Source organism: Crocodylus porosus, unplaced genomic scaffold (assembly GCF_001723895.1).
Source record: "Crocodylus porosus isolate Cpor-Errol unplaced genomic scaffold, CroPor_comp1, whole genome shotgun sequence".
NCBI classification, from domain to species: Eukaryota; Metazoa; Chordata; order Crocodylia; family Crocodylidae; genus Crocodylus; species Crocodylus porosus.
In genome coordinates, this window is record NW_017728948.1 from 2731989 (window position 1) to 2746667 (window position 14679).

Genomic DNA, 14679 nt, shown 5'->3' on the forward strand with positions numbered 1-14679 from the left:
ACGACCAAATTTCCTAACGTGTCCTGCAGGGGCCCCACATTACCCGGGACCCTCTTTTTACCCCCTATGTATTTAAAGAAGGACTTCTTGTTGTCCTTAATCCGGAAAGCTAGTCCCAGTTCCATCTCTGCCTCGGCCTTCCTGACTGCCCCCTACATCCCCGTGTACAGCCCTGGTGTAGATTACAGATAACCCATAGTGTGGGGCCCAAGCACTGAAATAACGCCTCAATTTCCAATTGGATAATCATGATAAACAAAGATGCAAAGGCCGCATGAAACTGGAAAACAACTACACAGCAGAAGCAAATTCAAAGGACTCGAAGTGTTCAAGTTTGGAGATCAGATAATCCCCGTGCCAAAAACAGAGAACAAGCATGTGACTTGTTGGTCTAACAGGATTTTTTCAACCAATCTATAAAGTTGTGGATGATATTGTGCGACTAGGGAAGAAAAAGAGATCTTCTGGAGAAATAAACATTATCTGGACTACTACAGACACATTAGACTGACTTGCTATATATCATGCTAAGCTTTAAAAAACACATTTTTGAAGTAAACAATAATTAGGCACTGCTGTAAAAGGCAAGTATAATCAACTACAACATGGGTTTATCAAAAGTAGGTCATGTCACACAAAACCCAGCATCTACCTTGATTTAGAAGGTCAGTTTTAAATCCAAGACACTATTGCTTTCATCAACCTGGACTTCAACAGCAGACAAGGTTCTTTGGGTAAATATGCCATCTTTTATTAGACCAACTAAATAGTTGGAAAAATTGTTCTGCACAAGCTTTTGGGCACAGGCGTCTTTCTCTAGGCATAGGAAGAGTTGCCTGATGTTTTGGGCTCTCCTGGATGGGACAGAAGCCAGTATGCAAAATAGAGGTCTGTGATAATACCAATGCCTGGCAGTGAGGATTCAAGGACTTCAACAGCATTGAATAAAAAGCCATACGGGAATCATTAAGTTCAACCGCAAAAGACTGGGATCAGTACAAGAATTTTAAAGCGAGTAAGAAACTGGGAGATACACATGGGTTGTGAGAAAGGAAAATATCGGACTGGAGTAATATTATCATTAATATTATCACTATTATTATTATTAGAGTTCCTCAAAGGTTTGTTTGAGGACAGCTTTCCATTAATAACCTATGCACAAGGAGTAGGAGCATGCCAAAAAAAATTAACTGATGACACAAAGTTGGGAGGCAGTCAATGCTGGGGAGCAGCAGAACACCAGAAAAGGAAGACTGTGAAGATTAACCTTGAAGATTAAAGTCACAATGGTATGAAATTTAATAGCATGGAGTATGAGCTCATGGGCTAAGGTCAAAAATTTCCGTTAAAACCTGGAGTTCATCGGTCAAAAAACCAGGAGGAGATAGAGACAGATATAATAGCTGAACACAGGACAGTTGAGACATCTGTGACCACAAAAAGAAAAATTCTGTTCTGCCATGAATTAGTTTGGGTACTTCCAATAGAGATACCAAAATAGTAGTGCCATTTTACAAGGCACTGGTGTGATTTCATCAGGAATACCACGTACAGATGTGTCGCCCACAGCTGGGGTCAGGAAAGACTGATTCTAACTGGAGCAGGTGAAGAGAACGATAGGATCATCAGAATGAAAGACCTATCACAGAAGATGATTGATTTAGTTTAGGTCATATGCTTAACTCTCTAAAAATATAACCGGGGGTGGGGGGGACTTGAAGAGAAATGCTAGGGTGGGGAAAAACCCCATAAAAACTAAAATACGCTGATCCAAAGCCAAATGGTTGTCAACTAGGTGCGTGCAAAGTGGGCCCTATTCAATTTGGATTCGGCCCAAACTGGGGACAGTGATTTGATTTGTTGATTTAGATTACAGCTCCTGATTCAATTTGGCCAAATCCAAATCTGAAATTCTGATGCCAATTTGGAAAATCGGCGATTCAGACATAGACACAGCTTTGAAAGTTTTTTCCACGTGCCTCGAGGTACTGGCGGGGCTTGTGGATGCTGCAGTGCTGGGGTGGATGGGGTGGTCCCACAGGAGTGTGACGGGACCCTCCTTGTGCTCGGAGGTGAACCCGGAAGTGCTTCTGGGGAATCTCCATGTGCCCCAGCATCACAGCATTCATGAGCCACCTGCTACCTAGAGGTATGTAGAAAAAACCTTTAAAGCTGTGTCTATATTCGAATCTTTCCAAATCTCTCTGAATCGATTCAGAGCGTTCCAATTTGATTCAGAGAGATTTAAGGGTCCTCTGATTTGATTCGGAGATTTGGCCACTGAAATCGGGCTGAATCTCCGCCGAATCAAATCAGGGACCAAAGCTTCGCAAAGCCCCAATGTCAACTGAGCATAAGTATACTCACGTTACTATTTAAAATAAGGCTTCTAACCATCAGACCACTGAAGTTTTGGATTACTGGTTCAATGGGAGTCGTAAAGCTAGATTTAACGTGTGCTTTGTCCTGTTTTTGAATGACAGCATACAGCTTGGTCACCTGCAATACCAGGAGACCAGATTTGTTGGCTCAGGTGATCCTCCCATACCTAGAGATCAAAACAAGCTATTATGCATTGAGGGAAACAAAGATAAATAATTCAAGGTAACAACGAAGGCAGCAGCTTAGTTTTCTGCTCTTTATCACAGTCAGTCAGTATATAGTTGCTAATTTAAAAAAAAAAAAAAGTGTTTCTTTTTGAGTTGCTATCATTCCCCACTTGAGAAGCACAGGGACTGAAAAATTCAAATGAGAATTATCCCATGGGACTATGCCTCATACAAAGAAGCACAGCTATAATCTTAAAAGAGCTAAAAGGGAAAAGTGAGGTACAATACGTTCTGCTTCACTGACTCCACATTAAAATCACTTAGTTTACAAGGAGGGGGGAGATGTTAACAACAGCCAGTCTTGCAAACTAGCCTGAAATACAGAAATTAAGATTCTTTTTATCCAGGTTTACAATATGGAATTCAATCTTCAATTCTGCAAATGGTATCAAAGTCAAAATAAAACATAATTTGTTCTTGAGTAATTTATACTACAGAATACTAGTTTCTAATATACCAGCTTAGGTTGCTTTAATGCTTGAGAAATATTTTGTCTTGACAAGGGGAAAAAAGAGAGAGAAGTGCTTCACATGTTTAACAAGCATGACGGTAGCTTTACAAACTATCCCTGTTCAAAGGTTCTCTCACAAATGCCTGACCTGACATAGACATCATCAACCCACCTGCTTGGACAGGGAAAGGGAGAAAAGAGTATCCCAGAGGGAGGTAAAGACAGGAATTGGAGAATACACAACCCACAACAATACAGACTTGCTGTTGCAAGCATGCGACACTGGGCAGTGTCAAAATGATGGTGGTTTTGGTTTCTTGGGGGTAAAGAACAAGTGAAGTCATATGGTCACAACCATTTGGTCCCACAGTGAAAAATGTCACTTATTTGACTTGAGTGGTGGTCATCTACCTACTAGGGGACCATCAAGAAGGGCAATCATCAAGGCTATGGAAACTACCTTAATTCTGTGTCTAAACTTGAGACAGATGCCTAATTATGCATGGGCTATAGTCTTCTCTCTTCCTAAATGCCAAAAAGTCTCAAAGTTTGATAGACTGCAAGGCTGGAAGGGACCTCGGAAAAATCACTGGGTCAAACAATACTTGTTTTTAAGCTCACAATGCATCTGAGAAAACTAAAATAATATGTTTTAATATATGCTCTGTTAATCTGGAACATGGGGGTGAAAGGATATATTGGAACAACTCATGCTGCTGGAACTGCCAGTAAAATTTTTACCAGTGGATACAGCTCTCCCACAACAGTTTTATGACCTTTCCAGTAGCTTAGTGCTTTTTTATTGAGACATGGCAAATCAGCAAATTAATCAAGAACTGGCCCAGTCCTTTGTTGATCTTTGCCTTCATCCAGATCTCTCTTCCTTTTTGAATATTTCTTAAGCTTTAAAATGAAGTTCCCATTCATAATCCAATTTTTCAAGTTCAGATGCATCTGACATTGATTCTACATTGCTGCTTTTGACATCTGACAAATGAATTTCCATTTTTGTCCACATTTTAGTTAACTGAAATTCGGTGTGGACTTTATCCTCTCTTCTGCCAGTAGAAAACGATATCTAGGATCAAGGTGAATATATGTGTACATATAAAAAACTACAAGGGACGTAGAGGTTGGGATCAGACTCTGCATCTGACTTCAGTGGGGAAGTCTGTTTGGGAATGGACTCTGCCATTGCCTCAAGTGGAACAACTGGAGGGATGGGTTTCTCCACAGACTGGGGGGTGGATGGCATGATAGAGACCTCTTTAATAGGGAAAAATGGGCGGGAAGCCATTACAGGAGTCGCTCTCAGGAGATGCTTTGTCTATCTTTGGGGCCCCTGCAACCTCACTTGAGGTGCATGACCTAAACTTCCCCTCTGCTTCTGTACTCTTGTGAGCCTACCTCTTCTTGTCCTCATTATCTCCTCAATATACGAGGGAAGGCCTTTCTGGTAGCAGTCACATCTATTCATTATTTAAATTGTCCTGTTTTATTAATTTTTTTTACATAAGATCACAATAGGTTCTTTTAAAAAATATGGATTTAAAAATTGCTGAATTTAATCCAGTTTGAGTTTAGTTTGGGTTCAGGTGGGGCAGACGGAACAAAAATGATGAATTGGGTTTGGCTTCAATTGAAGTAAATATAAAAACAGTTCAAGCTGGTTCTCTGATTCTAGATGCACACTCTTCCAACTAGATGAATGGAGGGATCCTCCACTTATCCTTCTTCTAGTGATGAAGCATCCTCCACCTATCTCTAACTTCGAGTTTGCACCGGACAGTAAACTAATGAATGGATGGCTGAATAACCCACTTGGGGCGAGGTGCAAGGAAGATAATGAGGAAAGGAATGCTGTATATCTTGCCATTTGGGCTACAGGAGGACGCTTCAAGGCTGAGATACCAGCTTTTATGACCAACATGACCATGAGTTGAGATAACAAGACAACAGATAAGGAAACTCACTAGGGGGGACCAGCAGGGTTTGGGAGAGACCCTGTTCCCCCTGTGCCCCCTAGGATGACAAGGAATAACGGCCACAAATTGTTAGACAGTAGGTTTAGACTACACATCCGAAGGCACGACTTCACAGTCAGGTCGGCTAGGATCTGGAACCAACTTCCAAGGGAAGTGGTGATGGCTCCTATCTGGGGGTCTTTAAGAGGAGGCTTGATTTCTACCTGGCTGGGGTCATTTGAGCCTTGTTTTCTCTCCTGCCCAGGGCAGGGGGTTGGACTCGATGATCTGCAAGGTCCCTTCTGACTTTACTTCTACGAGTCTATGAACAACATCTAAACAGAGACTGAGGATGGAAAAACTCCAAAATGCTGAACAAAGAGTTGTGATCCCTATGTAAGAGGGAGCCAAAAATGCCAAGTTGGGTGAACTCTCTCTCTCTCTCTCCTGATCTTCACTGGAGCACAGGCACGTCTGCTTACCCCGCTCCGACCTTCATCTTCCTCAATAGGCCTGGGCCAGCCACCCAGTGCCAATATTGAGCAGCTGCTGCTGTTAACTATAACATCTTGATGGAGTGGTTGTTTTGTGTGTGTGTTTGTGTATGTTCATGGTGATATGTGTATGTCTGTATGAGTGGTGTGTACAAACTTATGTCTCTGCAACTTTAAATCAACAAATGAGGCATTTTGCCTTATCCCCCTTTATAAGGTCTCGCTCTTGATTTGATTAATTAGAATTTTTAAAATAACATCGCCCCCTCTACAGCATCTACTACTTGCCACAGTGAAAGACAGGATATACGGCTAGATGAACCAGTGGCCTGATTAAACGCGGCGCATCTTATGGTCTTAATCATGACAATCAAAACTGTGCACCTCCCTGAAACAAGTGAGAGCTCTATTTATTATTATTTTTTATGGCAAAAGATTTCTTCAGACATTCTTAAACCCAAGGGACTGGGACAAACTGAGAAGATGGGGGTACCACTTACTGTTAGCCACAGCTACAACAATTTGGCCAAGCAAAGAGAGCAAAAAATCTTTTGCTTGTCTTCTGCTATACTCCATTATATAAGGCAGGGGTGCACAGATAAAGATTTTTTTGGCTAATGCTGATGGCCAGTTATTAACCAGCCATATTGACCGATACTGATGCAACAGCTGATATGCAGCCTGGCAGCTTGGACAGCAGTGTCCGACATGCAAGTCTGTGGGGGGAAGACGGGCTGTGAGGGGCACAGGTCAAGGCCCCCATGGTAAGGGCGGGAGTGGGGCTGGGGTAGGGATCGGCACTGCCCAACTGGGCAGGCAGCCAATGTGTGCATCCTCAAGATAGGCATGGGGAGCATGTCCCCCCCTCGGATTTGTGTGCAGGGGAGAGGCAGACTGTCCGCTGCAGGCTTGGGGCCAGGGGCTGCACCAACCTCTTCCCAGTGAGGGGGCTGGGCCATGGCTGTGCTCAGGGTGGGGCAGGAGGCAGCAGTGCTGATGGGGAAAGGGGGGGGTGCTATGGAGCAGATTAGTCACCCCAAAATTCCCCCTAGCCACCTCTTGTAGCCTGCTGCCACCTACCCCAAGCACAGCCCTGGCCCTGCCCCCAGTGCCACCCCTGGCCCAAAGCCCACAGCAAGCAGCCCGCCTTCGTGCTGTGCACAAATCTGGGAGGCACATGCCCCCCATGCCTCCCCCAGGGGTGCACATAGCAGCAGGGAGCAGCCCCTCACTTCCTACCCCCTGGACAAACCACCCACAGCTCTGCCCTGCTCCCAAAGGGGCTGCATTCACATAACTACTATTGATTATTAGGAGATCTTACCTGTATTTTTATTGGCCAGGTGAAGTTGCTGACATAAACAAAGAAAGTGATGTTTGGGTTGTTGCGAAAATCAAACTTCTCATTAGAGAAGCTGTCCTTGTATTCCTTTATATTGGTCTTTGAAATTACTGGAATCTCCTCTCCAGCTTGGGTACCAGCTGTTTAAGAATTTAAGAGAGAAACAGTAAAAACATTTTTCAGTACAAATCCTCAATGATATTCACAAGTGGCCAATTAGTCTTAGTTATAGATTAAGGCAATTCACTATTACAATGACAGGAAAAATCAGCTACTCATCTAATTGCAATTCGGAGTTTAATTTCATCAACACAATCACACACACAAAAAATTGCATTAAAAAAATTTAGCTTTTCAACCACCTCCAACACATCATCAAGTTGGGAGAATGTGCAAATTGGAGAGGAAAAAACAATGCCTTTTCTAATTTTATTTCTTCTTCAAATCCTGACTTCTAAAACATAATGAATGAAAAAAAAGTATTTCTCAACTGATTCTGTGCACCACAAAATTGTACTGGTTTCAAGAAGACACCAAACAAACTAGTTCATATTCAATCAATCACATATTTACATAAATATTTGGAAATACTTTTGCTTTTACCTGCAAAGCTTGTTGACCAAGTAATGTTGAGGTTGAAGTTTTTAGATGCATTGATAAACATATCCAGGTCTCTGTTTTGCTAATTAAAAAAAATAAAAGTAAAAAAACAGGAGAGAACATTTAGCAGATGCAATGCCATTAAAGCTGCTCTGTTTTGAAAGCTATGCTCACAACAAGTCTCACAACTACAGGCATTTGACACCGTATTTAATAGACTCCTCACTTACATCAAAAGAACTCAAATCGTTCCAGACATTTGTTTTCAAGATTCATTATACATTACATAAGACAGAGCTATTCATTTTATTTTGAATCGCTCTTTATAAAGGGAATGTATGCAAGTGAAATTCCAGATCTCATTTACCTGGGGGTCTTTTCCTGGTATCTTAAAAAAAATTATGTGAGAATGACTGGATTAGGGAGCAGCGTATAAAGACATCTGACTGTCAAAGGATTGGGATTTTTTTTGTTTGCTTCCTTGTTTCAAATGCATTCCCCCTGCGTATAAACTGAGAGTTTTACAGAAATCCTTCATTGCTTCCTTCTCACAAATCCCACAAGGAATCCCTTTTTGTTCATTTTATTAAATTCAGCCTTTGCTTCTTCACAGAAGTGTGCACTCATCCAGATGCTGTATTTTTTCCAGTGGTATTCCTCCCTTCACTGTTCTTCCAACAAAAGCATTTTCAATGTTCCTTCAAACCTTCCTCTCACTCTGCTCCTCTCATTTTATTTTTTTTCCCTTAATGCCTGCCTGGCTGGAATGAAACCTCGTAACATGGAAGAAAATTTTATACTCAGCTGACAAGACAGTACTGATTTGACTTGCCTTCCTGATGGCTTTTTTTAGGTAGTGAGGAATATGAAGTACTAAATGGGGTGATTTTGTCTTTACCAAAATCATTAGTGGCCTTCTTGCTATCAATGATCCTCCTGTTATTATTGGTACTGCAAAAGTGCCCAAGCCCCAATCACGGATCAAAACCTCTTGTAGCTGGCTCTGTCCATACAACTGCCAGTTCTCCGGCATCTTATAGTCCAATGTTGCAAAGCACTTGGAGACAAAATTAAACAACTGCAGTCTTGATTCTTTTTAATGGTCTTTCCAAAGATAAGAAGAAGAGCATTCATCTATTACAGTGCTTGGACCACAGAAGATTTCTAGCCCTGTAGGATCTGAAATTTTTCAGAATCCAAAATCTTAATTCTCACTGCTGCTTCCTCCAAAGTGACTGGATACTGCACTCTCTCCCTCTCCGCTTCTGGAGTAGAAGAGGAGCAAATAGCATAGGCTCTTAGAAGCTCAGTGTCCTTGGTGGCAGGGGAGTCACCATGGACAGGAGGCTACCGCAGATATCTTCACATTACCCAGCAATTCAGGCTGGATGCTTACCTGGCCACACACAAATTCCCATTCCAAGAGCAGATGTTTTTCACATGGAGAAAAGGGAAAACAAACCAAACAACTGTGCAGTGGCATGATTCTGTATTTGCTGTGCAACGTTAGACCAAAACAATACATGACAAAGAAGCTGGACAATAATCAATACGTGAAACCTGGAGGGATTCAACAAAATAGTAACTGAAAGGAGCTGAACTACAGGCCCACAATGCAACTCCCCATACATCTATCTGGTTCTGCATAGACATGTAAGGGCGAAAGGCACATTCAGAAGTTTCTGCCTAGGCTGTGAAAAACTATATACCCACATACCACCACAGCTCTGTGCGCTTAAAGAACTGGATGCAGTCATGCTCTTCAGGGTTAGGAGATGGCAAACATTTGAAAGAAAATGAGGGTCAGAAGGAAAAGAAACTACTCACCTCTTCAGGCGTTGCTACAAAATTGATTGCTGTATAATAGCGATCATCCTCTTGGGAAAGGCTGAAGGTGAACTGGTAGTCAATAAGAAGGGTATCTGCAAAGAATGCATGCAAAAGATATGAGGAAATGCTCTGAAATAAAACTAACTTCTAGGAATCAAGACGACCTACGGACTGCTTCCCATACGCTTAGAAAAAAAGCTTGCGACAACAGGAAAGTAGCTTAACTTAATACAGTGCTATGACCTGGCCCAATGTATTTGATTCAGAGAGAGAACATCAGAAATCTCAGAAAGCCAGCGCTCACTCCTGGAAGGTAATACCTTACACCCTACTCTATTCAAACCAATATTTTGGAGGGAGTGGTAAAGAAAATATATATATATTTTTTTCTTTGTCACTTCCTCCAAAATACTAATTTGAATAGTAGGATGTACAGAATATATACACAGACATTATTTATTTATTGATTTAGAGAGAGAAAACAAGCAAATTAATCAAAGTTAGCTTTCATTCTTAAACAAAAGGAGTTTATATAAATTAAAGGATTAAGCTACTATGACCACTAATCCTTTGAGGGAAAATGCAGACAGAGGTCTAATGCACTTCAACATCAGAGTCAGGGCTTTCCTATATAGAATCATAGACAATGAGGGCTGGAAGGGAGCTCAGGACGTCACATCTAGCCCAACCCCCTGCTCCAAGCAGGGCCAGCCCCAACTACATCATCCCAGCCAAAGCTTTGTCTAGCCAGGTCTTAAACACCTCCAGAGATGGAGACTGCACCACCACTCTGGGTAACTTGTCCCAGTGCTTTATTACCCTCCTCATGAAAAAGTTTTTCCTCATATCCAACCTCAACTTCCCTTGCTGCAGCTTGAGCCCATTGCTCCTTCTGTCATCTGCCCCCACTGAGAACAGTCCAGCTCCGTCCTCTTTTGAACCCGGGAGTGGAAGGCTGCTATTCAATCCCCCTCGGTCTTCTCTTCTCCAAACTACACCTGTCCAGTTCCCTCAGCCTCTCCTCACCAGTCATGGCCCCCAGCCCCACAACCATTTTCACTGCCTTCCACTAGACTCTCTCCAATGTGTCCACATCCTGTCTGTAGTGGGGGGCCCACAACTGGACCCAGGACTCCAGACGTGGCCTCCCCAGTACTGAATAGAGGGGGACAATCACTGCCCTTCATCAGCTGGCAATGCTCCTGCCAATGCAGCCCAGGATGCTGTTGGCCTTCTTGGCAACACGGGCACCCTGCTGACTCGCATCCAGCTTATTGCCGACTGTCACCCCCAGGTCCTTTTCTGCACAGCTGCTGCCCAGCAAAACTGGCCCCAGGACCAACCCTTGGGGCACTCCACTTGAGACCAGCTGCCACCTAGACATTAAGCCACTGATTACTACTCTGAGCCCGATGCTCCAGCCAGTTTTCTATCCACCTTCCAGTCCATTCACCCAGCCTGTACTTCCTTAGCTTGCCTGTGAGAATCTTGTGGAAGACTGTATCAAAAGCCTTGCTAAAATCAAGGTACACCACATCCACTGGTCTCCCCGCATCCACAGCGCCAGTCATCTCATCGTAGAAGGCAATCAGGTTGGTCAGGCATGAGTCATGACTTGCTCTTGATGAATTCATGGGTTCCTTCAGCATCTCCTCCATGATTTTTCCAGGGACTGAGGTGACGCTGACAGGTCTGTAGTTCCCTGGTTCCTCCTTTTCCCCTTTCTGAAATACTGTTTGCCCTTTTCCAATCATCTGGGACCTATCCTGATCACCTTGAGTTTTCAAAGATGAAGGCCAGTGGCTCTGCAATCACATCAGCCAACTGGCTCAGCACCCTCGGCTGCATCCCATCTGGACCCATGGACTTGTACACATCTCTAAATAGTCCCTAATCTGTTCTTTCAGCACTGAGGGCCACTCACCTCCTCCCCAAGCTGTGCTGCCAGGTGCAGTAGTCTAGGAGCTGACCTTGTCTGTGACGACTGAAGTGAAGACAGCATTCAGCACTTCAGCATTTTCTGCATCCTCCAGCACAAGGCTACCTCCCCCATTCAGTATGGGACCCACACTTTTCCTGATCCTCCTCTTGCTACCAACATACTCATAGAAACCCTTCTTGTTCCCCTTCACAGCTCTTACAGCTGCAACTGCCATTGTGATTTGGCCTTCTTGACTTCATCCCGGCAGCTCTGATACTCCTCTCTATCTATTTATCCAAGCTTCTACTTCTTATAAGCTTCCTTTATGTGACAGTTTACTGAAGAGTCCTCTGCTAAGCGAGTGGGTCTTCTTCCATACGTGCTAGTCTTCCTGCGCATTGGGATGGTTTGTACCTGTACTCTCAGCAAGACTTCTTTCAAGTACAGCCAGTTCTCCTGGACTCCTCTCCCCTTCAGACTGGCCTCCCAGGGGATCGTGCCCATGAGTTCCCTGAGCGAGTGAAAGTCTGCTTTTCTAAAGTCCGGGGTCCTTACTCTGCTGCTCTCCATCCTTCCTTTCCTCAGGATCCTGAACTCAACCATCTCATGGTCACTGCTGCCCAAGTTGCCATCCACTACATTCCCCACCAATTCTTCCCTGTTCGTGAGCAGCAGGGCAAGAAGAGCATGGCCCTTAGTTGGCCGCTCCGGCACTTGCAACAAGTTGTCCCCAACACACTCCAAAACCTTCCTGCATTGCCTGCGCACTGCTGTATTGCCCTCCCAGCAGATGTCAGGGCAACTGAAGGCCTCCATGAGAACCAAGGCCTGACAGCTGTCTGAAGTCTCATCCACCACTTCCTCCTGGTCTGGTGGTCTATAGCAGACTCCCCACCACCACACCCTTGTTGCTCTCCCTTTCGACCCTAACCCGGAGACTTTCAACAGGCCTGTCTCCAGCTCCATACTGGAGCTCTGAGTAATCATACAGCTCTTTTACATGAAGTGCAACTCCTCCTGCTCTTCTCCCCTGCCTGTCCTTCCTGAACAGTTTGTACCCTTCCAAGACTGTGCTCCAGACATGTGAGCTCCCACCAAGTCTCTGTTATTCTGATCAGATCATTGCTCCGTGACTGTGAGGGACTTCCAATTCTTCCTGCTCGTTTCCCAGGCTCCATGCATTCATGTACAGGCACTTAAAGATGATTGTCTCAATTTTTCATGAAGTGTGAGAGCACCTCCCCTGCTGCCCCCTCCTGCTTGCTTTTCCTCCAGATCTCCCACAGCAGTGTAGTTTGCATAGAGAAGTTAGTAAATTTTCACTACGCTAGTGTTACACCTATGTAAGCAGCCCTGGTATCCACAGCAAATAGACGATCAGCTCTTCTAAGGTGGCAGTAACTTGGCCATAGGTGGTAGAGGTGCTCATAATGGTCTCCTTGTATTGAGCAAATACAGACATATGACATTGCACTGAAGTATAAGGGGTGCCTTTGCCCTATAGCAGGATGAGTTAAAATAGTACAGGGCTTCACATTGTGCAGCTGCCCCACACTCACACTGGTGTCACTGTGTTACATGTCTTCATTCCTAGAGCTCGCCCAGTAAGAGGAAGCTTCACTCCTCTTTCAAAGCGGAGCTTACATCACACTCGCATCCCCAAATGAACAAGCCGGAAGTTTAGTTGACACGTGCTGAAATGGCTGCGTCCATGTGGCAATTATTAGAGTGTATCGGCTCACAGGAGAAATGTGTTTTGTATGCTCTCCTCTTTGAAAATGTGTTCACAGCACATTTAATTAATGAGAACTAATAATCCTGTGGACATATATTTACTGAGTACTAGCTTGGTAGCCCTCTATCTTGCATGCTGCCAGGACCAACCCAACTGTCAGGTATGCCTTCCACTGCTCTGGGGTCACACTGAACAGATGTCACCTCTATTTAAAGGGTAACATGCAACTGGAATTAGGCCATTTATGGTTGAATGCTCTGGGTGTCAGAAACACTGCTCTTCAGCTAACATAATAGCATTACAACACTTCACTGTGTTTTGGTTGACCTCGGGGAGCTGTGCACAGGTATTGTAAGTAGCATTAAATGCAACGATATACATCTTTTCTGGGTGCCCAGATATTGGATAGGTATTAGCTAGCAAGCATTCCATGATACTAAAAAAACCCAAAAAAACCCTATACCCTTATAGAGAAAGGCTGATAAAACCACCAGTTTCACTGCACTTCCCTGTTCACAACAAGGAGTGTTCAGACCAAATCAGCGAGTATGCTTTTTTACAAGGGGTCGAGGTCATGATACCCATATCATGTTTTTTTCCATCCACCATGCCAGCACCAAATAAGTCTAATTTACTTTACTAGTCTCCCTTGGGCACTGAAACGACCCAAATACTTAAAGAAATAACTGCCAAAATTATGAACTTGGGACTGTTGTTCAAGATGCTGATAAGGCTTGTTGTTAGTAAAGATCCCTACCCATTGTCTTCAGTATTACCACTATTCTTTTCAAGAAGGCTCCTCATAACTGCATAGTTTTCTTCAACCCTACGTCCCTGCCATAATCATCAGCGTGCTGGCTGATGACTATATAAAGATTAACTTTGGAAACTGTGAATACTGCTGTTTAGCTGTCCAAGTGGGTTTCCAACTTGCTAAAAACCAGCAGGCTAATTTCTACAGTTGCTTAAAACCTAGTCTGAACCCTATACTGTTATATAATGTGAGATTCCCCCCCACCTTATCAAACACATACATACATACACATACACATACACACACACACACACACACACTTGAGCTACAGAGCAGAGTTTGGTCATAATACGTATTTAAAGGGTGTGATTGCTAATGTTCAAAATAAAAATACCCGCTAGACTAATCTGAGAGTTGGCATGGCAGTATCTTTCTTCAGTGTGCGGGCAGTCTTACCATTACTAGAAAATCCAGAGGTTCCTGGGTCTTGCTCTTCTGCTCAGGGTCGCACTGACTGTCAAATTTGGGATCAGGAAGGAATTTTAACTTTATAACTGACTGGCATGAACTACAAAGGGTTTGTTTTTTGTTGTTGTTGTTGTTTTTTGTTTGTTTGTTTGTTTTTTTTTACTTTCCTTTGCAGTGTGAAATGCTTCTCTTCCTAGGATATTCTCAGCATATATTAACCAACTACTTTCCCTGCTGTTGCAGTGGCAGGGCACTGAAAGTAAATCTCACCTTCCCAGTTTTTCCATGTGGTATGTTTTGGGGCTGTTCTTAAGGTTTCACATATTGTTCGTTGTAGTTGGTGAATGTTGGGAGTGGCAGTTTTGGGGAGTCTTTTGACTAATGATCATTTGCCAAAGCAGGGGATTGGTGTTTATGGCCCAGGAGCCCTCCAGCCCTATGCTCCTGTCATCACCAGATGTTACTGCTGTGCTGCCAGTGCTGAAGTCTCAGGAACTGCAGTTTGGGAAAG

At 43.6% G+C, this 14679-nt stretch overlaps 1 protein-coding gene across 2 annotated transcripts in view; it reads right to left on the reverse strand.

Annotated features, from left to right (window-relative positions):
- Positions 1–14679, reverse strand: part of ATRN (attractin) — a 254873-nt gene that overhangs the window by 107790 nt on the left and 132404 nt on the right. Inside the window, exons 22-25 of one of the 2 annotated variants that reach the window (XM_019552796.1) lie at positions 9288–9382; positions 7464–7542; positions 6843–7000; positions 3418–4138 (exon numbers count right to left, since the gene is read on the reverse strand). In XM_019552796.1, the coding sequence (XP_019408341.1) occupies positions 3959–4138; positions 6843–7000; positions 7464–7542; positions 9288–9382 (512 nt within the window). In that variant the 3' untranslated portion in view covers positions 3418–3958. Of the gene's footprint in view, positions 1–3417; positions 4139–6842; positions 7001–7463; positions 7543–9287; positions 9383–14679 lie in introns of those variants that run through there. The other variant, XM_019552795.1, reaches the window with a different exon arrangement.